The sequence below is a fragment of the Hyperolius riggenbachi genome, chromosome 5 (assembly GCF_040937935.1).
Source record: "Hyperolius riggenbachi isolate aHypRig1 chromosome 5, aHypRig1.pri, whole genome shotgun sequence".
NCBI classification, from domain to species: domain Eukaryota; kingdom Metazoa; phylum Chordata; class Amphibia; order Anura; family Hyperoliidae; genus Hyperolius; species Hyperolius riggenbachi.
Window position 1 is genome coordinate 191,690,901 of NC_090650.1, and position 25,579 is coordinate 191,716,479.

At 44.5% G+C, this 25,579-nt stretch overlaps 1 protein-coding gene across 1 annotated transcript in view; it reads right to left on the bottom strand.

The window, feature by feature from the left end:
* Positions 1–25,579, bottom strand: part of HUS1 (HUS1 checkpoint clamp component) — a 56,920-nt gene that overhangs the window by 13,834 nt on the left and 17,507 nt on the right. The window contains exon 6 of the mRNA XM_068236512.1: positions 20,120–20,219. Coding sequence (XP_068092613.1) covers positions 20,120–20,219 — 100 coding nt within the window. The remainder of the gene's footprint in view (positions 1–20,119; positions 20,220–25,579) is intronic.

Below are 25,579 nucleotides of genomic sequence, written 5' to 3' on the forward strand. Positions count from 1 at the left end.
TCGGTTATTTTAGTTTTCTTTGAGGTAACAGACAGCCTTAAAGAGACTCGACTAGCGAGTCTAAATTCTCTTTTTTAACTTGTAGCCATGTTAAGAACTATAAGTCCTGCTAAACCGCCGCTATCCTGCGGCAAAATGAGGGGTCTATACCCCCCAAATCCCCCCTGCAAAATCCACAACTTTCTTGGTCGTGGATTTTGCTGCTCATGGAGGAAGAGCTTTCAGTGGCAGCTCTGCCTCCATGCACGTCAAACGCCGCGCGGATCTCCGCCTCTCCCCCCCCCCCCTCCACTGTGAAGGAAGATTGAGAGGGGCGGGGAGAGGCGGCGACCAGCGGGGATTGACGCGCCAAGAGGCAGAGCTACAGCCATAAGCTCTGCCTATATGAGGAAGCGCTCCCCAGACACAGCAGAGGGGATTTGGGGGTATAAACCTCTTGTTTTGCCGCGGGATGGCGGCGGTTTAGCAGGGCTTATAGTTCTTAACATGGCTACAAGTTTAAAAAGTGAATTTAGACTTGCTACAGAGTCTCTTTAAGGTGCCCATACATGGTACAATTTTTCATTTATGTTCAATTAGATAAGTTAGTTCGACTATTGCATTAGATCGAATATAAAGATTTTTACAACATGACTGATCGTATTTTCATAGAAGAAAAACGGGATAATTGTTTATTTTTCTTGATCGAAAAAAAAAAAAAGATTCTTTTCAACTTTCATTCGATTTGATCGTTTGGTCCCAAAAAAATGGGAAAATCGAACGTTTTTATTGTATCCTGTATGGGTACCATTAGTGATTAACTACCAATTCCTCAGCCCTGCATCAAATGCAAGATTTCCCACACTCTGATCAGACTTCCTCACTTTCAGACTTTTCTCCTTTCAAGATGGCGCCATGAGGCTGTCTCGGCTCACAGGGCTCCAGTGATTTTTCCTCCTTTCAGTAATTTTTAGCTTTAGTTTTCTTTTGCCTTTTATGCTAGTTTTTGTTAGTGTGCCTCCCTGGCTACTATCGTAGGACTCCCAGTCTCCAGCTAACAGCCGCCTCCAGAGGATCCTGGCTAGAGCTACATGCGGCCTCCCTTGACCACCCACGCTGTGCTCACCTCCATCAGCAATCTCACGCACTGCCCTGCCACAGCCAGCACAACAGCGCTGATCCTTCTGGCCTGCAGCCCCTGCCCCAGCCAGCACGGCACGAGCGAGCACGGAAGATTTGGCCTGCCCCACGGAACTCCGCCTTGCATGTGCTCAAGAGAAGCAGGCTAGCCGGCAGCAAAACAGACCACATAAGATCCAACAGGCCACCACGATCATGCACAGCGCTGCTCACCCGGACCTGCTCCCTCACTGCCAGCAGTGGCCCTCACTTCTGCACTCCTCAGGTGTCATCTCTCAGCCTGTGCAAACATCACCTCTGCTGCCAGCCGGGCTGAGCTGCTCCTCCACTCCCAACGTGCCATCTCTGCACCAGCCACACTCCCGCTGCCAGGACTTCAGGAACAAGCCCACCTGCCCCCCGACAGAGAAGGGCAACGAAACTCTGCTCCATCCATGTAGAAAAACAGAGGCGCCAAAAGGATAAAACCAAATGATAAAAAGGCATAGGAGGCAGTGGTGGACTTACCTTCCACAAGCAGACGCTGAAACTGTCTATTAAAATAGAAATAGATTTTATTCACATACTCCAAAGATGGCTGCAACGCGTTTCACAAGCGTAAACCTGCTTCCTCAGGCAATAAAACATTGGAACATACAACTGTGGACAAAGGCAGAAATCCGTATACAACAGGACCAAATACTACATGGTATCGGTTTATTATGTCAATATTATAAAGTGGTGCTGTGCAATTAATGGTCTCTACGTGCCTGGTTCCCACCGTGAAGCATGGAGGAGGAGGTGTGATGGTGTGGGGCTGCTTTGCTGGTGACACTGTTGATGACACTGTTGGGAATTTATTCAAAATTGAAGGCATACTGAACCAGCATGGCTACCACAGCATCTTGCAGCGGCATGCTATTCCATCCGGTTTGCGTTTGTTGGATCATCATTTATTTTTCAACAGGACAATGACCCCAAACACACCTCCAGGCTGTGTAAGGGCTATTTGACCAGGAAGGAGAGTGATGGGGTGCTGCAGCCAGATGACCTGGCCTCCACAGTCACCAGACCTGAACCCAATCGAGATGGTTTGGGGTGAGCTGGACCGCAGAGTGAAGGCAAAAGGGCCAACAAGTGCTAAGCATCTCTGGGAACTCCTTCAAGACTGTTGGAAGACCATGTCAGGTGACTACCTCTTGAAGCTCATCAAGAGAATGCCAAGAGTGTGCAAAGCAGTAATCAAAGCAAAAGGTGGCTACTAAAGAAAACTCTTTGAATGAGAAGGTGTGTCCAAACCTTTGGTCTGTAATATATATAAATATATATAGAACCATGATGGTACGTGGTTGTAATACAGGCCTCTGGTGGACAAAAGAGGGTATTGCTCACGTAGTCCTATTGTTATAATAAGGATATTAATCCTATACTATAAAATGCAAGTGTCCCTGCGTCATCAACTGAATGGTTGGGTTGTGTGTCCCTGGCTTTTTTGTACTGAGCGTGTGCGCAGCCAAGGCAGTTAGGACACAAGGCCGGACCAGACAGTTTGCGGTCTGTAGTTCACAGAGGTTTTCTTTGCATTGTGGGAAACAACAGATTTTTTCAACTGCCAAGCAAGCAGCTCCCTGTTTGCATATACTTCAGACAGTGGTGGGGAACGAGCAAGCAGGACGCGTATGTGCGCAAATTGCGGGGGGGGGGGGGAGATGGGGGGTGGTTGAGCGGCTGTCACCTAGTGCCTGTTTAAGGGGCGGGCCTTTTTACTAGTAATATCCATAATAACAATAATAACAGCCATGGTAGTAAACGATGAAACTATATAGATCTCTTCTGTTTATATGTAAACAGTCCGAAATGTATTATTAATGAACGGTTCATGAGCACTATTTTGTGTAATAAATAGATAAATATACACTGTACAAACAATATATATAACTATGCACATATAAATAATAACAGGTGTATGACAAGGAATATACAATAATAAAATATAAATAAATAAAGATAAATGTTAAAAATACATTGTCATGTGGAAATTAATACCAATTATGAATAAAAGTTAATACCAATTACAAATAAAACTACAAACATTAATAAGGAAGAAGATATGATAAAAGAGACGATCACCTCTTTTACTACCTCTTTTATCATATCTTCTTCCTTATTAACCTACTGCGGACCGCCGCAGTATAAATCTACGGCGGGCATGGGGCGCTGTGGTTCTGACCGGACGAAACCCTACGTCCCATTGACCGCGCGCCCCCGCCCGTCTCCTCCGCTGTCCCCGCTCGGTCTGCGCGGAAAGCTGCTGCCCTGCCGCCTTTATGACGGCAGAGCACTGTGCGCTGGGCAGGAGCCGTTTTCATTGGCTCCTGGCCCTGTCATTCATGTAAGCCGTTCCCATTGGCTTACATGGAGTGACAGGGTCAGGAACCAATGAAAGCGGCTCCTGACCGGCGCACAGCGCTCTGCCGTCATACCGATGGCAGAGAGAGCAGCTTGCGGCGGGGACAGAGCGGCGTGTTCGTCGGGAGCGGCGGATTTTAGCGGCGATTCGTCGGGAAGCGGTTTACGGGGCCAGCACCCTCTGGTCCTTAAGGGGGCAGAGGGTGCTGGTCCCGAAGTGGTTAATGTTTGTAGTTTTATTTGTAATTAGTATTAACTTTTATTCATAATTGGTATTATTTCCACACAACAATGTATTTTTAACATTTATCTTATGATTTTATTATGTATTCCTTGTCATACACCTATTATTATTTATGTGTGCATAGTTGTATATATTGTGTGTATATTTATTTATTATTACATAAAATAGTGCTCATGAACCATTAATTAACAATACATTTCGGACTGTTTACATATATTTTACACAGAAGAGATCTATATAGTTTCATGGTTTACTACCATGGCTGTTATTATTATTATCACTATTAATAATCTTATTATTGTTAGTATGGGTATTGTTATTATCCTTATTAAAACTATAATGTGGTCAGGGTACCGACATAGTCTCCTTAGTCTATGTCTACTCAAATACATACAACATTACAATAGGACTACATGAGCAACACCCTCTTTTATCCACCAGAGGTCTGTATTACAACCACGTACCATCATGGTTCTATAAACATTAACATACACAAAAGGCTTGATTCACAAAAGGGTGCTAACTTAGTTAGCATGTCTAAAGGCCCCTTACCACGCCTAAAGTCCTTTAGGACGCGCAAAGTTTCTAAAGTTTAGCGCTGCGCGCGACACGTCGCACCGGCTGCGACCAAAACCAGGTGCGCCTAAAACGCTGGACCCGAAACGGCGCATATGGCGCCACCTCCGCCGCATCCGGCGCGACGTTTTGGTCGCAGCCGATGCAATGTTACGCACACACCGCGCACCGTTAAACTTTGCGCTCGATCAATAAAAGCTTTGGGCGTGCTAACTGAGTTAGCACGTGTGTGTGTGTGTGTGTGTGTGTGTATATGTATATATATATATATATATATATATATATATATATATATAGATAGATAGATAGATAGATAGATAGATAGATAGATAGATAGATAGATAGATATAGTTATAGATAGATATAGATAGATATGTATGTATATATAAAGTATATTACACAATACCCCCCACCAGAACTAAACCCATGGGTTTAGTTCTGGTGGAGGGTATTGTGTAATATACTTTATTAGATCACTGAGCTGAAGGGGTGTGATTTTGATCACATTGTGTACTTATAATGTACCCCTAGCTCAGTTATGTTTACAGAGTATGTACTTGTTATGAAAGCAGTTAGATTGTGGATTTTATAAATCATTATTAAAAGTTACGTTTTATTAACAGTCCCTTCACACAGAGGGTACTTATTTTAGGATTTCAGGTGCTGTGAAGGCTGTACCTGCTGATGTCTGCTACTGGGGAACTGTCTGCATGCTTCCCTGCCTCCCACCATCTGCACCACTGAGGGCAACTTGAACTCAATGGCTTCTAGGCCTATGCCACATGCTCCTTGTCTTTCCCGCTGCTACTGTTTGCTACTGCAGGGGTCATATAATTTGAACTACGTGGCACTGCTACTGTGGCTGGGTCACAATATGGACTGTGTTGCATTAGTACTGACGGGGGGGGGGTCAAAATGGACTGTGTTGCACTGTTACTGTAGCGGGGTCATATGATGGACTGTGATTGTCACAAATTGACTACTACTGCAGGGGGTCGCAATGTGCTCCTCACTCATGCCTCTCACACCACCCCACCCCCCGTGTATCACCTACACCAGGTCACAGCTCCTAAAATGGGAACCAAGCGCAGCCCCGCACACAAAGGGGAGGCTCCTGTTTGATTCCGTCTGAAGCCATGTCCAAAAAAATCACTGCCCCTGTGTCAGGGCCCCACGGTGGCCAGTAATGGAGGGGCTGTCCAGCTGGCGCCCCTGTAAGGCTAAGAAAGAAAGGGCTGCGATCAGCCATCCCCGCAGTCCTCCTGGCAAATGTATGCTCCCTCCCAAACAAGTTGGTCGAACTGCGGCTCCTCAGCAACAAGAGAGAACTTGGCAACACCCCCCCCCAGTGTCCTGCTTCACAGAAATGTGGCTGTAGGACAGCATCCCTGACAGAGCCCTTCATCTCCCAGGTTTCAGTATCATCCAGGCAGATCGGGACAGCATACTCTCCGGAAAAAGGAAAGAGGCGGCATCTGCTTCTACATCAGTTCCGCCTGGTCCCCCAACATTTCTATTCTTACCCAGAAATGTTCCCCCGGATCTTGAACTCCTTCTTGTAAACTGCAGACCTATACACTCATCCAGGGAATTTTCCTCCTATGTCCTTGGTGTGTACATTCCTCCTGACACTGACACCAAACCGGCCCTGCACGGGCTCAGCGATACCGTCACACAGTGGGAGATGTCCCTGCCGAACTTGCTGTTCATTATCTTGGGGGACTTCAATAGGGCCAACCTTCGCCAAGAGCTGCCGCATTGCCACCAGCATGTCACCTGCCCCACAAGGAACGGTAACACTCTGGACCACTGCTATACAGTCCTGAAAGATGCATACTAGGCAGCACTAGGCTCATCAGACCACTGCGTCTTTCACCTGATACCCACCTACAGGAGACGCCTGGAAACTGCGAAACCGGTCCTAAAATTCAGCAAAGTACGGTCGAATGATGCCAAATTACAACTTCAGGCCTGCTACGACTGTACGGACTGGAAGGCTCTGGAAGCATCGAACGAGTGGGCAAAGATTGTATCTTCATACATCAGCTTCTGTGAGGACCAGTATGTACCAACAAAATCCCGCAAACACTACCCAAATGACAGACCATGGTTCTCCAATAAACTACGGCAACTGCGCAGGATCCAAGGAATTGGCGTACAAGTCTGGCAACCAGGAGGACTATAGGAGGGCAAAAACACTTAACAGGGAACCGAGGGACGCCAAAAAGAACTGTGGAAAAAGACAGGCTGTCTGAAAGGGGCTTAAGGCTGCCTCAAACTAGAAGCCTCCCCCAGCATGCAACACCCAGCACCGACCTCACCGAGATCCTCAGTGAGTTCTATTGCAGATTTGAGAACCAGGCGGTACCAGCAAAGTCCCCAGAGCCTTCTGCTCCCTCCTCTGACTTAGTTGTCCCACATCCAAGCTTACCCCCTCTGTGAACGAGGGCGGTGTCCGGCAGCACCTGTGAAGGATAAACGCGAGAAAAGCCTCAGGCCCAGACGGAGTGTCACTAGCCTTTCTGAGAACTTGCGCACAGCAGCTTGTTTCTATAGTCTCCTCCATCTTCACCAAATCCATTCAGGAAGGCAAGGTCTCTGCTTGCTTCAAGAGGTCCACCATCATCCCTGTCCCCAAAAAACAGGGTGTCTCCAACCTCAACAGCTTCCGGCCGGTGGCTCTCACATCTGTTATCATGAAAGCTTTTAAAAGCATGGTTTTTCCCCTCCTCAAACTATCTACTGAGGCCCTGCTGGATCCGTTCCAGTTTGCGTATAGAGCAAACAGGTCCATTGACAACACCATAAACATCTGCCTGGAGCTCTTAAATGAACACCTGGATAGACTAGACTCACACGCCAGGATCCTCCTACTTGACTTTAGCTCGGCGTTTAACACCATCAGCCCCCAAATACTTCAAGAGAATCTTGCCGCCCTCAAGGTCCATCCTACCCTTCGCCTGTGGCTCACGGACTTCCTAAGTAAAAGATCACTGACCGTCAAGCTGGACACTATCACCTCGCAACCAAGGACCACCAACACGGGGGCCCCTCAAGCATGTGTATTGTCGCCATTCCTATTCTCCCTATACATAAACAACTGCAGGTCCACTGCAAACTCTGTCAAAGTTATCAAGTTCATGATGACACCACCATAGTTGGCCTCATCTCCAGGAATGATGAGCAGGAGTACCGCTACCAGGTTGACAGAATCTGCCACTAGTGTAAGGAGAACGGTCTAGTCCTACACACCGCAAAAACAGTTGAGATGGTTGTTAAAAGCGCTCTCTGTGCACGCCTTCTAGGCATGACAATCTCCAATGACCTGACTTGGAAAGTCAACACGACCTCCACCCAGAGAAAAGCTCAGCAGAGGCTATTTTTCCTACGCCAACTGAAGACGTTCAGTATGGCCTGGGAGCTTCTGACGAGCTTCTACACAGCCACAATTGAATCTGTCCTCTGCTCCTCCATCCTTGTCTAATATGCTGGCTCCTCCGCCAGTGACACACACAAACTGCAGAGGGTCATCAGATCAGCGGAAAGAATCATCGGGAAATCACTCCCCTCGCTAGATCAAATCTTCAACTCAAGACTGCTCTCCAGAGCTCTGAGGATTGCAAATGATCCATCTCACCCGGGCTTCCACTTCTTCAGTCGGCTTCTCTTGGGCCGGAAATTCCGGTTCATCTACACCAGGACCACAAGACACAGGAACAGCTTCTTCCCCTCAGCTGTAAATTCTCTGAACTCTATGAACTCTCTTCATCCTCCTCTGACAAGCAAATACCGGTAGCACCTGACTGCGCTGCAGCACACTGTACAAAATGTTATGGTCAACTGTTTTAATGAGATGTTCAAATTGCTGGATCTATATCTTTATTTTGTATTGTATGGATTGTATTGTTTGTCCTGTTTCACACTATCCCTGTACTTACCAAACCCAATTCCGGGCACGACCCAGTCATGCTTGGCGAAATAAAAGTTTCAGATTCACACAACACATTCAGGTTGGGTGCACAAATGGCTGTGTGTTTTATGTCATGTGCATCTTTAGTGCGTTTTTTTTAAGCATTTGTTCCACATAAGCGTTTTTCTAGCTCTTTGCGTGCCTTTTAATGGGTTTGCGGTTCGCATATACAAAACACATACGCATTTGGTATGCGTTTTCCATGCGTTTTTCTATTGTGTTTTATGCAAATCACTAGGTAGACAACAGGAAGCAGAAATGCATCAAAAAACAATTAAAAAAAAAAAAAGCATATAAAAATGCATTCAAAACGCCTTACATTGCGTTACCATTGACTTTCATTATGTGCGTTTTTGAAAATTATGCAACAAAACCAGCTTTTAAAACCGCATGTTAAAAAACGCATACAAAACAGATATGCATTTTTTATATGCGTTTTTTGATGCAGCCCGTTGACTACCATTGCAGGCAAAAAAGCTGCGTTTTTCGCAACACTATCATTTCTGCTAAGTGTGTTCCTAGCCTCACAGTGGCCGCCACCACAGAGATGTAAATTGGGATCAGCTAGTGTTTCCAAGTAAATAAAGTTTGTAATTTACCTTGATAAAACATTGTATAAAACAACTTACATCGTGAGTCCTTGCACACAGGACCCTACTGCATATTTTGGCATATCAATACACAAAAATACTCAGTGCAGTTTAACTATAATTGCCCGATCTCCACACCCGACCAGGTTTTGGCTTTCTGCTGGTGTCAGGGGTTAAAATGTGAAAATATGCAATAGGGTCCTGTGTGCAAAAACCTGTGTTGCAAGTTGCTTTTTGTCAATGTTTTATCAATGGAAATGTAATAGTTTTTTACTTGGAGCCACTAGTCACCATCTTTGTGGTGACGACCACTAAGTATGTGTTGTGTGAGCACTAGTGGCTCACACGTGGTCAGAATGTGTGAAATCTTGCATTTGATGCAGCACTGAGGATTTGATTGCTTTTACAGTTTGACCATTGTGGACTGGCTACCTCCAGCAGCTCATCGGTTTATGCATTTACAGTGGCTTGCAAAAGTATTCGGCCCCCTTGACGGTTTCCACATTTTGTCACATTACTGCCACAAACATGAATCAATCTTATTGGAATTCCACGTGAAAGACTAATACAAAATGGTGTACATTATTCCAAACATTTTTTACAAATCAATAACTGCAAAGTGGGGTGTGCGTAATTATTCAGCCCCCTGAGTCAATACTTTGTAGAACCACCTTTTGCTGCAATTACAGCTGCCAGTCTTTTAGGGTATGTCTCTACCAGCTTTGCATATCTAGAGATTGAAATCCTTGCCCATTCTTCTTTGCAAAACAGCTCCAGCTCAGTCAGATTAGATGGAAAGCGTTTGTGAACAGCAGTTTTCAGATCTTAATAAAATATTTAGCAAAAGCGCTCAACGACCCACACTAAATACAAAACAAGGGATTCCACATTAAAAGTCCATCGCAAAAACTTGATAGGCGTAACTGATAGGCTTCCAGCAGGCCGTCCACCTTATAACATCTTCATATACAGTTCATAACAGTAATAATATGCTCTCACCGGAACAATTGGCCAACCATCAAGGATTAGCATTCACACTTTTGGACCAAGCCAGTACTCCGCAGCTCAAATGTACTTCTCTGCCGGTTCAAGGCTCCTCAAACGTGCATATACATGTCACAAAAAGAGAGACATAGCAATAGTGTGATACCGTTTCAGTGAACACTACATCCAGCATCACCAGTGCTCACAATCCACTCGCAGATCACCCTAAGTGCCTCCACCAGCTAAGCACTCAAGCCTCTCACCGGATAACTTGGCCGACCCCTCACAGACCAGCAACTTTCGCTTGTTATATGAATGTTTCTTTATCCGCAAAGTAATCCTAGGACTCAAGCAGGTGTAACATAGCGTAATTCCATTTATTAAAAATAATGTAAAAAAGCAAGGGCACTTACAAACATCCAATTTAAAATGCACATATAAGAAAGAATCCTCGAGGTAATTCAGCGTCTGACCGGCTCCTACCGCACCGCCCGACTAGCTTCGTCACTTGGACTCATCAGGAGCTTAGCCAATAGGAGCCCACAGACGCCTTTTAACTCATTTCCGCATCACATAACAGTATGCATCAGTGAGCGCCATTCGCCGAGCTCATTATGCTCGTTTGTAGCCGCAATTCCCATTGGCTATAGTCACCGCTCCTCTAAAGGGACTACATTACCCATCTCTCCCCGGGGCAATTGTAAATCGCGATCTGAGCTGACTCAATAGAGTCATCACTGCTCCGCGCAACTACACCTCCCATACTCCCCTGAGCGAGCGGACTACAGTAATAATAAAGCCCGCAGGATTAATTACACTAGAGTCGGCAACCTCCGCACGACTACATCTCCCATAATCCCTCGGGCGGCCTAACTCAATCCCTCATTACCAAATGCAGTTAAAAAAACAGTTAAAAACCATACATCATATTCAAAGGGGCCAGAAAAAAGGGGGGGGGGGCAGAAAAAGGGGGGAATGTATATAAATATCAGAAAAAGGGGCCACTTGTATCCATACTCCAGTACACTATCCAACCACCTGGCGCTCACTTCCACATATATACATATACATTTGATGATATGTACCCTATTACCCCATAACTTTTAACCAGTGCCAAATAAGATTCATAATATATCCCATATTACCCCGTAAATTTTAAACAGTACCACATCCCCAATAATCCATATGCACCCTTATATTCCACCTAACTCAAATGCCCGACTACAATAAATTGTATACTTTAGTCATCAGCTATATAACAATTTAAATCGAGTTCAACGTTCAATCTATTGGGTTGCAGTGTCTTAAGATCATAAATCCATCTGGTTTCCATCTTGGATATTTCCCTAATTTCATGGCATACCCTCCACCTCGTAGTTAATTTTTGTACCCCGCAAAATTTCAATAATTGTGGATTATTACCATGTTGCTCATTAAAATGTTTTGAAACACTGTGTCCCATGTATCCTCTACTAATATTCCCAATGTGTTCCCCAATACGTTTATGTAAGGCTCTTTTAGTACGTCCCACATACTGCAGCCCGCACGGGCACCATAACAGGTATACCACGTGCGTGCTGCAGCAGTGGATAAACTCCCTAATTTTGTGTATCCTACCCGTTCGGAAAGATCCAACTTCTTTCATTCTGATTCCCTGTGCTTTTTCACACGCATGACACTGGTGACAAGGATAGAATCCCACATATCAGTCCTATGCCTAACCAAGGGCGCATCCACATAAGTCTTAACCAATTGTTGCTGTAGGTTCCTTGCCCGCCTGTAAATAAACTTAGGTTTTTCTGGGACCACCCTCCCCAACACTGGTTCAATCTGTAGCAATCCCCAGTGCTTTCTATATATTTTCTCTACTTCTCTATATTGTGAGTTATACTCTATCATTACAGCATATTCAAAGGCACTGGATCTGTTCACCTTCCCCACATCATTCTGCAAAAAAAGCTTCTCTCTGTTGATCCATTATGTGACTAGACAATCTCTCAAGTTGCTGTCGATTATACCCTTTCTCACTATATCTGTCTATAAATACTTCAGCCTGCATAAGATAGTCAACATCAGAACTACAGTTCCTACGTATCCTGCTCAACTGTCCTTTGGGGATGTTTTGCATCCATTTTGGATGGTGACAGCTTTGGGTTGGGATGTATGAATTTCTATCTGTTTTTTTGAGTATGGATACCTTTTTCTGATATTTATATACATTCCCCCCTTTTTTATGGCCTCTCTTTTTTTCTGGCCCCTTTGAATATGATGTATGGTTTTTAACTGTTTTTTTTAACTGCATTTGGTAATGAGGGATTGAGTTAGGCCGCCCGAGGGATTATGGGAGATGTAGTCGTGCGGAGGTTGCCGACTCTAGTGTAATTAATCCTGCGGGCTTTATTATTACTGTAGTCCGCTCGCTCAGGGGAGTATGGGAGGTGTAGTTGCACGGAGCAGTGATGACTCTATTGAGTCAGCTCAGATCGCGATTTACAATTGCCCCGGGGAGAGATGGGTAATGTAGTCCCTTTAGAGGAGCGGTGACTATAGCCAATGGGAATTGCGGCTACAAACGAGCATAATGAGCTCGGCGAATGGCGCTCACTGATACATACTGTTATGTGATGCGGAAATGAGTTAAAAGGCGTCTGTGGGCTCCTATTGGCTAAGCTCCTGATGAGTCCAAGTGACGAAACTAGTCGGGCGGTGCGGTAGGAGCCGGTCAGACGCTGAATTACCTCGAGGATTCTTTCCTATATGCGCATTTTAAATTGGATGTTTGTAAGTGCACTTGCTTTTTTACATTATTTTTAATAAATGGAATGACGCTATGTTACACCTGCTTGAGTCCTAGGATTACTTTGCGGATAAAGAAACATTCATATAACAAGCGAAAGTTGCTGGTCTGTGAGGCGTCAGCCAAGTTATCCGGTGAGAGGCTTGAGTGCTTAGCTGGTGGAGGCACTTAGGGTGATCTGCGAGTGGATTGTGAGCACTGGTGATGCTGGATGTAGTGTTCACTGAAACGGTATCACCAGCGGCGTACCTAGGGCATTTGACACCCGGTGCTGGGTATTATAAGACACCCCCCCCCCCCCCCCCCCAAAAAAAAAGTAAAGGGGCAAAAAATGGGTGGCGCTATAACATGCGGCACGCGAAGCGCGGCGTGGCAAAAAAATGGTCGTGGCCATGACCGGATGAGGGCGGAGCTAACTGTAATTTGACGTGAACCCGGGTGAGAGTGATATGGAGGCTGCCATATTTATTTCCTTTTAAACAATACTAGTTGCCCTGCTGATCTATTTGGCTGCAGTAGTGAACTAAATCACACCAGAAACAAGCATGCTTGTTCAGGGTCTGTGGTTGAAAGAATTAGAGGCAGAGGACCAGCACGGCAGCCAGGCAACTGGTATTGCTTAAAAGGAGATAAATATGGCAGCCTCAATATTATTCTCACCTCGGGTTCCCTTTAAAAGTGCAACGCAAAGACAGTGGACCCAAGTTTTGGCGACCCTTTTCCCAGAAAATTCACATAATTGTGCAGGTTTTCTCAAGAAAATACACGTAATGTGTGCAGATTTGCCCAGAGAATACGTTCAATCATGTCGGCAGATTTGCCCAGAGAATACGTTCAATCATGTCTGCAGATTTGCCCAGAGAATACGTTCAATCATGTCGGCAGATTTGCCCAGAAAATACATGCAATCATGTCGGCAGATTTGCCCAGAAAATACATGCAATCATGTCGGCAGATTTGCCCAGAAATTACATGCAATCATGTAGCAGATTTGACCAGAAAATACATGCAATCGTGTAGCAGACCTGTCCAGAAAACACTTCAATCATGTAGCAGACCTGGCCAGAACATAAACGCTACCCCTGGCTGCTAATATAAATTAAAAAAAAAAAAAAAACATTTACTCACCTGCAGCAGAGCTCCTGTTCCGGCCTCCATCCAGTGCGCAGCTCCCACGATCCTCTGCAGCCAGCAACTCCCAAAGTCTCCAGAGCAGGGCTTCGGACATTTTACTATAGCCCTGCTCTGCCGCTGCGGTGATCTGATACGGCATCTATTAGATGCCGAAAGTCAGTTCACGCTGGGGGGTGCTTGGAGAATTTTAAGGGGTGCTTCAGCGCCCAAAGCACCCCCCCCCCCCCCGGTGCCGCCACTGCCCCCAGTATAGGTAGCTAGCAGTTGCCCCCAGTATAGGTAGCTAGTTGCCCCCAGTGAAGGTAGTATAGTTGCCCCAATATAGCTAGTATAGTTGCCCCCAGGATAGGCAGCATAGCTGCTGTCCCCAATGTAGGTAGTGTTGCTGCCCCCAGTGTAGCTAGTATAGTGGCCCCCGTACAGCTGCCCTCCAGTATAGCTAGTATAGTGGCCCCCATAGTTGCTCCAGTATAGCTAGTATAGTGGTCCACAGTTTAGATAGTATAGTTGCCTCCATTGTAGCTGGTATGGTGCCCCCCCCCCAGTATAGGTAATATAGTGGCCCCCATAGATGCCCCCAGTGTAGCTAGTATAGTGCCCCCCCGTTTAGCTGCCCCCAGTATAGCTAGTATAGTGGCCCCCAGTTTAGGTAGAATAGTGGCCCCCAGTTTAGGTAGTATAGTGGCCCCCAGTTTAGGTAGTATAGTGCTCCCCCCCGTGTAGCTAGAAGGAGGGGTGACAGCAGGGATAGCGGCAGGGAGGGGGGAAATATCCCCCCCTCCCTCACCTGGGTCCCCTCCTTCTGCCTCTCTTCTCCCCCCAAAAATGCGGGCAGCGGGCCGGGGGCAGCGGGCAGGCTGGCGCGGAGAATACCCACGTTACTTCCGCGTATCAGCCTGGAACGCTGCGTCGCCGTCACGTGCCTCTACTGCGCCTCCAATGCTGCCCGCATTTTTGGGGGGAGAAGAGAGGCAGAAGGAGGGGGACCCAGGTGAGGGAGGGGGGGATATTTCCCCCCTCCCCGCCGCTATCCCTGCTGTCACCCCTCCTCCTAGCGCTGCTCTTCCCCTCCTTAGTCAGGTGTAGGGGGGTCGTGGCGACACCCCCCTGGCTGTCTGGCACCCGGTGCGCCACGCCCCCCTGCGCCCTTAGGTAGGAACGCTACTGGGTATCACACTATTGCTATGTCTCTCTTCTTGTGACATGTATATGCACGTTTGAGGAGCCTTGAACCAGCAGAGAAGTACATTTGAGCTGCGGAGTACTGGCTTGGTCCAAAAGTGTGAATGCTAATCCTTGATGGTTGGCCAATTGTTCCGGTGAGAGCATATTATTACTGTTATGAACTGTATATGAAGATGTTATAAGGTGGACGGCCTGCTGGAAGCCTATCAGTTACGCCTATCAAGTTTTTGCGATGGACTTTTAATGTGGAATCCCTTGTTTTGTATTTAGTATGGGTCGTTGAGCACTTTTGCTAAATATTTTATTAAGTTTATGTAGTGTGACACACACATTTTGGAGTAATAGCGATCCGACTGTATATACATCTGTATTATTTATGAGACGTCCAAATTGAGGAGCGCACTGATTATTATATATTATTTAAGTTTTCAGATCTTGCCACAGATTCTCGATTGGATTTAGATCTGGACTTTGACTGGGCCATTCTAACACATGGATATGTTTTGTTTTAAACCATTCCATTGTTGCCCTGGCTTTATGTTTAGGGTTGTTGTCCTGCTGAAAGGTGAACCTCCGCCCCAGTCTCAAGTCTTTTGCAGACTCCAAGAGGTTTTCTTCCAAGATTGCCCTGTATTTGGCTCCATTCATCTTCCCATCAACTTTGACCAGCTCCCCTGTCCCTGCTGAAGAGAAGCAACCCCAGAGCATGATGCTGCCACCACGATATTTGAAAGTGGGGATGGTGTGTTCTGAGTGATGTGCAGCGTTAGTTTTCTGCCACACATAGCGTTTTGCATTTTGGCCTAAAAGTTCCATTTTGGTCTCATCCGACCAGAGCACCTTCTTCCACATGTTTGCTGTGTCCCAAACATGGCTTGTGGCAAACTGCAAACGGGACTTCTTATGTTTTCTGTTAACAATGTGTGAGCATAAGCTCGGCTGCCTGCGCAGGCAGGCAGCTTTTTGACCACTGTTCAGGTCTGCATTCTGCAGGTCTCTGGAAGAGAGACCTTTTGTCAGTTTTGCAGCTTGCTGCTGAGGAATTTGCATGCGTTTGTCATGCAGATTGCCTAGCCACCTCCTTTGTAGGCTTGCTCTATAAATACCATGTGATATCACAGACCTGGGCTGGTCATAGGGGTTAATCCTGTGAAACACTCCTGGAGTGTCAGCCTTGCTCATTGTTTAAAGATTAGCTTAGAGTAATTCTCGGGACTGCACTAGGCAGGTTCCCTAGTGCAGTTAGGATTGCATATCTGTTTATTTGTCTGTTACGATTGTCCTGTCCCAGCGGTGGTCGACAGGAGATCGTTCTGTGTGTCTGGGTGCTAACCGGAACAGCGGTTGTTACTGGTGGCTCCTTCTAATCTGTCTTGCCTGGATCGCACTCGCTCTGGCGGAAAGAGCAGTGGATCGTATCTCTCACTTATTCCTGTTTTCGTGTATCTGTCTAGTCTGCTACGAACGCTTGCTGGAGGCTCGGTGAGGTAACCGTTAAGCAAGCGCTCGCGTCCTCTGTTTTATGTTTGTCTGTCGGTGGTTAGTTAGGCGTGCTTGTCTCTGTTGTGCTTAACACACGGAGACCGCGCATAAACGCGTGCACTGTTGCGAATGAGTGCAGTGTTCGCGTTTAGTTAGCGTTTGTTATTTTCCTTATCTTCTCATTGTATTATTTGCTGTGCCTTTGCTACTCTCGTGCTCTGCCTTGCTGTAGCCTTGTGTCACCTCTGGCAATCGCCTCTCTCGCGATTGAGTTCCTACTTCATATCTGCTGTTGTATGTGCACCGTTGCGGGTTGGCGACTAGATTGGGGCACATACATACAGGATCTTCTCAAAAAATTAGCATATTGTGATAAAGTTCATTATTTTCTGTAATGTACTGATAAACATTACACTTTCATTTATTTTAGATTCAAATACACACAACTGAAGTAGTTCAAGCCTTTTATTGTTTTAATATTGATGATTTTGGCATACAGCTCATGAAAACCCAAATTTCCTATCTCAAAAAATTAGCATATTTCATCCGACCAATAAAAGAAAAGTGTTTTTAAAACAAAAAAAGTCAACCTTCAAATAATTATGTTCAGTTATTCACTCAATACTTGGTCGGGAATCCTTTTGCAGAAATGACTGCTTCAATGCGGCGTGTCATGGAGGCAATCAGCCTGTGGCACTGCTCAGGTGTTATGGAGGCCCAGGATGCTTCGATAGCAGCCTTAAGCTCATCCAGAGTGTTGGATCTTGCGTCTCTCAACTTCCTCTTCACAATATCCCCCAGATTCTCTATGGGGTTCATGTCAGGAGAGTTTGCAGGCCAATTGAGCACAGTAATACCATGGTCAGTAAACCATTTACCAGTGGTTTTGGCACTGTGAGCAGGTGCCAGGTCGTGCTGAAAAATGAAATCTTCATCTCCATAAAGCTTTTCAACAGATGGAAGCATGAACCCACTTTTAAACCAGAAACAGCGGCAGAAGCGCCTGACCTGGGCTACAGAGAAGCAGCACTGGACTGTTGCTCAGTGGTCCAAAGTACTTTTTTCGGATGAAAGCAACTTTTACATGTCATTCGGAAATCAAGGTGCCAGAGTCTGGAGGAAGACTGGGGAGAGGGAAATGCCAAAATGCATGAAGTCCAGTGTCAAGTACCCACAGTTAGTGATGGTCTGGGGTGCCATGTCAGCTGCTGGTGTTGGTCCACTGTGTTTTATCAAGGGCAGGGTCAATGCAGCTAGCTATCAGGAGATTTTGGAGCACTTCATGCTTCCATCTGCTGAAAAACTTTATGGACATGAAGATTTCATTTTTCAGCACGGCCTGGCACCTGCTCACAGTGCCAAAACCACTGGTAAATGGTTTACTAACCATGGTATTACTGTGCTCAATTGGCCTGCCAACTCTCCTGACCTGAACCCCATAGAGAATCTGTGGCATATTGTGAAGAGGAAGTTGAGAGACGCAAGATCCAACACTCTGGATGAGCTTAAGGCCGCTATCGAAGCATCCTGGGCCTCCATAACACCTGAGCAGTGCCACAGGCTGATTGCCTCCATGCCACGTCGCATTGAAGCAGTCATTTCTGCAAAAGGATTCCCAACCAAGTATTGAGTGCATAACTGAACATAATTATTTGAAGGTTGACTTTTTTTGTTTTAAAAACACTTTTCTTTTATTGGTCAGATGAAATATGCTAATTTTTTGAGATAGGAAATTATAGTTTTCATGAGCTGTATGCCAAAATCATCAATATTAAAACAATAAAAGGCTTGAACTACTTCAGTTGTGTGTATTTGAATCTAAAATATATGAAAGTCTAATGTTTATCAGTACATTACAGAAAATAATGAACTTTATCACAATATGCTAATTTTTTGAGAAGATCCTGTACATTCTGGACCTGTGCTCATTCTCTTCCGCAGTCGCTTCTCTTGCGATTGCGTTCTCACTTGGTTTCCTCTGTTGTGTGTCCACCGTCGCAGGTTGGCGGCTAGATTGGTGGACATACATACATTCCTCATCTGTGCTTATTAGGTCTTGTGTCGCTGTTAGCAATCGCCATCTATGGCGATTGCCTTCTCACTTTATCTTCATGGTTGTGTGTTCATTGTCGCAGGGTGGAGACTAGATTGGTGGACACACATACCCTCTGTCGCTTTGATCTCTCTCTTTCAGGACTATCTTGCCCTGTGTTTCTTCCCTTCGTACAATTCCTGTCTGGCGTCTGTGGCAGGGCAGAGGAGCTGTTCCTCTGCACTCCACAGCTCCACCTGTCGACAGGAATTTTCTCTACAGGTGCATTGCACCTTTTGCTGGATTCCCTCAAATTATACGCTTGTGGAGGATTTCCGCAGTGTCAGCGCACGCCCTGTGCGCTGATCACGGAGAGAATTCCACAATCGTTACACAATGGCTTTCTTCTTGTCACTCTTCCATAAGAGCCAACTTTGTGCAGTGCACGACTAATAGTTGTCCTATGGACAGATTCCCCCACCTGAGCTGTAGATCTCTGCAGCGCGTCCAGAGTCACCATGGGCCTCTTGACTGCATTTCTGATCAGCGCTCTCCTTGTTCGGCCTGTGAGTTTAAGTGGACGGCCTTGTCTTGGTAGGTTTACAGTTGTGCCATACTCCTTCCATTTCTGAATGATCGCTTGAACAGTGCTCCGTGGGATGTTCAAAGGCTTTGGAAATCTTTTTGTAGCCTAAGCCTGTTTTAAATTTCTCAATCCACGACAAGAGGCTGGCACCACAAAAGTCAAAGTTCAGCTCTTTTATTAATTAGTCATTAAAATGACATAAAGGTCAAAGGATGATAAAAATGGCAATATTGCCATTTTTATCATCCTTTGACCTTTATGTCATTTTAATGACTAATCAATAAAAGAGCTGAACTTTGACTTTTGTGGTGCCAGCCTCTTGTCGTGGATTGGATTAAAGGTCCCTATGGTACTGGGACCTAAGCCTTGGGCACACAACTTTTTTTTCCTCTACATGGGTGCTCCTCCATCCTCACCTTTTAAATTTCTCAATAACTTTATCCCTGACCTGTCTGGTGTGTTCTTCGGACTTTATGGTGTTGTTGCTCTCAAGATTCTCTTAGACAACCTCTGAGGCTGTCACAGAGCAGCTGTATTTGTACTGACATTAGATTACACACGGATGCACTCTATTTAGTCATTAGCACTCATCAGGCAATGTCTATGGGCATGTACTCAGACAAAAGGGGGCTGAATAATTACGCACACCCCACTTTGCAGTTATTGATTTGTAAAAAATGTTTGGAATAATGTATGATTTTCGTTCCACTTTTCACGTGTACACCACTTTGTATTGGTCTTTCACGTGGAAATTCCAATAGATTGATTCATGTTTGTGGCAGGAATGTGACAAAATGTGGAAAACTTCAAGGGGGCCGAATACTTTTGCAAACCACTGTATCTATGTGACTATATCACCTGTACTTACTGCTTGTTACAAAGCCTTAGTGAATTGACATTTCACAAAATTTTTGGTAAAATCAAGTGTTTTTTGCTTTACCACATGTGAATTAAAGCCTATATATTCTTGTATCCACAGAAAAAGATAATTTGACAGTGTGTGGATAGAATAATAACAACCAAATCTCTTACCCCATGGAGGATTTCCTAGATCTTTGAAATGAGTGGAAACAGATACCAAGTCGGTCTCAATTTTTAAGTTCATTTCTCCAGTTCGGTTTGCTTCAATGACCTTAGAAAAAACAGAAATACAATATTTTACATATTACACATTTTTTTGCACTGCACATACAACACTGTTTGATTAACTTTTTAATACATTTTTGCTCAGTATAAGGTCCGCCTGCTAACAATACTGAAGTGAAATTCTGTTCAAGATGGACCCATTATTTATCATTCATGTCTGAAGCAATATGTTATCCTTGTTAGGTACACTACTGCACACTTCATTAGTCCACTGCCGTGGGCAAATATCTAAGGAACAACATGTCACAGAAGCAAACTAAAGATAGGCATATAATTCTGTTTGAGAGGGTAAAGTAAGAAGGTTGTGGTCAGGGTCAGGAAATACACCGTTGTTAAAGAGTGTAAGGGTACAATGTTTAAAGCAAACTAGATCAAGAGTATAACCAGGAAGGTGTGTGGAGCAGTATGTATTCTGGATTAGCACCACAGTCATCTCCTCAAAAAGAAAAAAAAATGTTAAAAGAATTACATTAGGGAAACATAAAAGGTTATTAAAAGCAGTGTTCTCCCCAGAATTTTGATTTTAGTGAGGTGACTTGAAACAGTGCCTGGGTGAGGCAGATAGAAGAAATTTGTTGATAGAAAGAAAAAATGAAATGTGCACTATTTTTATTAGATGAAAACACTCCAGTACATAATTAGGCAGTGTCCCCACCCTCCCAAACATAATTAGGCAGAAACACTTTCCCCTATTCCCAGACTTAATCACTATCATGCAGCCCCCCCAGTTTTGCTTGCTCCTCCCTATTAGCCATGCACAGGTCAATTAATGCTCAATATGCCTAGACAATTGATCACTATTCCATTAGGATTCAACTGGACAGTGATAGACGCCTATCACAGCAAGCTTAAAGTGGACCTGAACTCTTGCACAAGACTGAATAAATACATAGAGGAATGCACCCTGTATGAGTTTAGCCTGTTTAATTCCCCCTCATTTGAGTCTAATCACAAGTTGTAATCTGATCTCTCCCCTTGTCACATGACTGCCTATGGCAGATAAGGCCATTTGAAAGCACAGGAGGTTAACAATATGTCCGCTTCCATGAATCAGGGAATAGAAACAGTGCAGATTTAGTTTAGGTTTGTATCTGTTACAATCTGTTGCTTTGCTGTTACAAAGAAATGTTTTCTGTTTAAAGGTTATTATGCTGTTGCATATCTTTCAGAGCAGAGAGGACGTTCTGAAATAAGGTCCACTTCAATTTTGAAAGGTTTCAGCGGATACCTATCAAGCTTCAATCAAACTGCAACCGCTGTTCTGCTGGATGCAGGGAAAAGCAGTGGGCCCTCAATCTCCCACAGTTCCTGTCATGCCCCCCCCCCCCCTTCCCTATAGAGGTTTCCCATTATATCTGATCAGCCCTGATGAGATGGATATCATAACGTGAATATTTCATATCGTTGCAACCCTAGTATGTGCAGCCTGCTTCTACTCACTCCTTATGGAACAAGAGTCTACACAGGATCTGAAAGGTCAGATAAACTGGGCTAATTTAGTCTGGAGGAAAGATGCCTTAGAGGAGATCTAATTAACCTGCATAAATACATCAGAGGGCAACATAAAACCTTGGCAGATAAGCTTTTTCCCTAGGCTTGTGCAAAGGACCAGGGGACATGATCTGCGCATGGAGAAAAAAAGTTTTAGCTATTTATTTAGGAAAGGGTTCTTTACAGTAAGGGTGATTCAAATGTGGAATGTACTACCACAGGAAGTAGTTATGGCAATTTTATAACTGAATTTAAGGGGGCTTAGATGCTTTCCTTGCGTTGAAAGACATCCATGGCTATAATTACTAGGTAATTCCCGGTGTTGTCGATCCAGGGATTTTATCTGATTGCCATCTGGAGTCGGTAAGGAATTTTTTCCCCTTTGGGGATAACTGAACCATGTCTTCTAAGAGTTTTATGCCTTCCTCTGGATCAAGAGGAATATGTGAGGGTGTAGTCCAGTGTTGTACCTTATTATCTGGTTGAACTCGATGGACGTATGTCTTTTTTCAACCTAAATAACTATGCATGTAATAACTATGTGTGGATGATTCTGGTCTGTGAATAAGAATATTGAAAGGAAGGACTTCAATTTCAGAAGAGCAACATCTGCCAGGGAGGTGAGGGACGACCTGATAATGGTTTCACATGCCTATTAACCCAACAAAGGGTCCTAGTGGACGGTGAGGGTCACACTATGGGTGTGGTGGCTCTCTCCAACCCGCAAAATGTTAATTTCCTGTATGCTGGTCTAGAATCATACAGAAAACAATCTAGTATATCAGCACAACAATCCAGTTCAAGTATTCACACTCTTTATTGAGCCATTATATCCACAAAGATAGCCCACAATTGTTTTGGGGGCCTTGCAGGGTCCCTCTTAATCAAGGCGTGTGGTTGGTCTGGTGTGCCCACTCACAATATTTTAGGATCAGAGACTTTTACTGAAGAATTGGGGAGTGAAGTTGTGATTTGATCTGCCCTAATGTGTGGAAGATTTCGGAACCATGATTGAACAGTAGTGCTGGGCAAGATATTTGCAGCAGTCAGTAGATACCAGTCATAACTAAGAGAGAGAGAGAGAGAGAGAGAGAAAGAGAGAGAGTTAAACAGAGTCTCTGTATGAATGTACTCTTTGCCAGAACAGCTCTTCTGGTACACAACCCATTCCTCACAGTTATGTTCTGCCATAGAGCCTCACACCATTCCACTCTTGATGATGTTTATGTTATCAGCTGGGTAATTGATAGCAGCCCACCAGAAGTAACATGACGTCAGCAGGCAAAAGTGGTTGTGTGTCAGAAACACACACATTCAAAACCTGCCGAGGAAGGGAGGGACAGAGCGATGCATGAAATCACTGCTGTTTTGTGTGCCACACAAACCCCCATAGTGCTAGAGCAGTGAGACTTTTACAACTCAGTTATAAAAGAACAGCCTGACCTTGCCAGGCCCCAGACTCTCTCTGGGCCCCATATGGCAATTGTAGTCCTAGTGATCCGACTACGGCCCTCCCTGTACCAACAAAAGTAAATAATGTGTATACTTTAAGAGTATTGGAAATATATGAAAAAATCCAACATGGTAAGCCAATTAATGTAATTCTATGAGAACAATGACAAGTTAGAGACACTGAAAAAAAAACCAGCGCCACAATCCAAAATATGTAATAGAAGGCTGATGGTGTAAGGAGTAGAAGGGCAGGCCTCAGCCTTCACAACCACCAGAAAGTAACCTAGTAGTGGGTATCAACCAATATGCCCAAGTCCTTATTTTGATGTCTGCCATGGGCACATCAAAGGTGCTGGACCTAATATTTATCAATATCACATTTGAACATATTCCTAGCCATGCTATCAAGATTCTGCTGTAATATGTCTCTATCTTGCTTCGTGTTAATAATTCTGCATAATTTTCTCTCATTTGCGAAGATGGTAAGATTGCATTCTAACCACTAGGTCATTTCAACAAATTAAAAAGGATTGGACCTAGTACTGACCCTTACAGTATCAAACTGATAATGGTGTCTCATTTTGGGTATGATACGTTTAACGCCACTCTTTGACTTTTGTTCCTAACCCGTTCTCTATCCATGTTAAAAGATTATCCTTTAGTCCCTGTATCCTCCCTGCATCCTCAACTTCTGCATCCGGCTGTTATGGGGACCAGTGTCAAAAGTCTTTGGAAAATTCAAGTATACTATGCCTGTTGCTTTCCCAACATAGAAATTGCATTTACTACTAAATAAAAGCTGAAAATGTTGGTGAGACAAGACCTGTAATTAGAAAACCCATGCTAATGAAATAAAATTAGTCTGAACAATAAAATTGTGCATAACATTCCTTAGGACATCTTCAAACAGTAGACACACAATGGATTTTAAAGTGGAGCTGTCAGCCATACTATCTCAGAAAAAACCCACATATGTAAGTAGAGCAAGTCTTTATCTACGTATATAACATGTGTATTGCACTGTCCACATTTTGATTGTGTCTATCTTGAAGCCAATCCTGACATCATTTCCTCTCTTACGCTGTCTGTGTATCTTTGCCTGCCCCCCTTCCAGTCATTAGGCACTCCGACCCAGTTCTGCAGTAGAAAGTGCATTGAGAAATATTGGCCAATTAGAGAGGAACAAAGGCGTGGGAGGGGAAAGCAGGAGGGAAAGAGGCTTCAGCCAATCAGGGTGCATTAGTTAAGTCTGAGGGGAAAGTAAAGAAGAATAAAAGAAAATCCAGCATGCCCTGAAAATTCCTTTGTGCGGTAGATGTACCAAATAAGACCCAGGGAAACTGGGCAATGATGTTTTATGGAGAAGATAGATAAGGGTGATCTTTAACTTTTGGATTGCCGGATTCGCATCCTCATTACTGGTTTACCAGATACAAATAAAGAATTGATTCTTGATTTTATGCTCGGCAGTTACTCTTTAAGCTTCCAGGTCTATAGTTTTTCATTTCTGATTTTTTTTCCCTTCGGAAAGAAGGAGAAAACATCAGCTGTATACATGTTATGGAGAACTGGCTCACTTGAAAAAGAATCACAGAATTATAGTGGTTTTACCATCTACTTTTTTTATATCTTTAGAGTGGACCACCTACCCTACCCTCAAGCTTTCAGCAGTTTCCAGAGCATAGCATGAGTAGGACCTTTTCATTAACTCATTTAGGAATATTGTTTAAAGATAGTCTGAAGCCAATTTAAAAACTTGTTTTTACCTGTTATATAGGTTATGGAATATGGCCAGTGCTAAAACGCTGCGTTCCTGCGGCAGAACAAGGGTTTTATACCCCCCCAATTCCCCAAGGTAAAAACCGGGGAGTGCTTCCTGGTAGAGGCAGAGCTTTCTACTGTAGCTCTGCCTCTACTCACGTCAATCCCCACCTCTCCCCGCTCCTCTGAGTCTTCTTTCACTGAGAGGGGCGGGGAGAGGCGGCGATCAGTGGAGGATTGGCGCTAATGGAGGCAGAACTATAGCGCTAAGCTCTGCCTCCCTGGCCAGCAAAATCCATGACTTTGAAAGTCACAGATTTTTTTGCCCCAGGATTTGGGGGGTTTAAAACCCCTTGTTCTGCAGTGTGAATGTGGCGTTTTAGCACTAGCCATATTCCTTAACCTAAATAACAGGTAAAAACAAGTGTTTAAATTGGCTTCAGACTCTCATTAACTGCACCTAGTTCCAGCTCCTAAGTTTTCATTTTACCCCTTATTTGTATCATTTCTTACACCTACTGATCTCAACCGCTGCAGGAATGGTGAAGCCAGTTGTTCAGTGAGCAGCATAACAGATCAGGTGCCCTGAAGGTGAATGAATGGATGGTGCCTTATCAGTAAGGCTATTATGAAAACATTTGT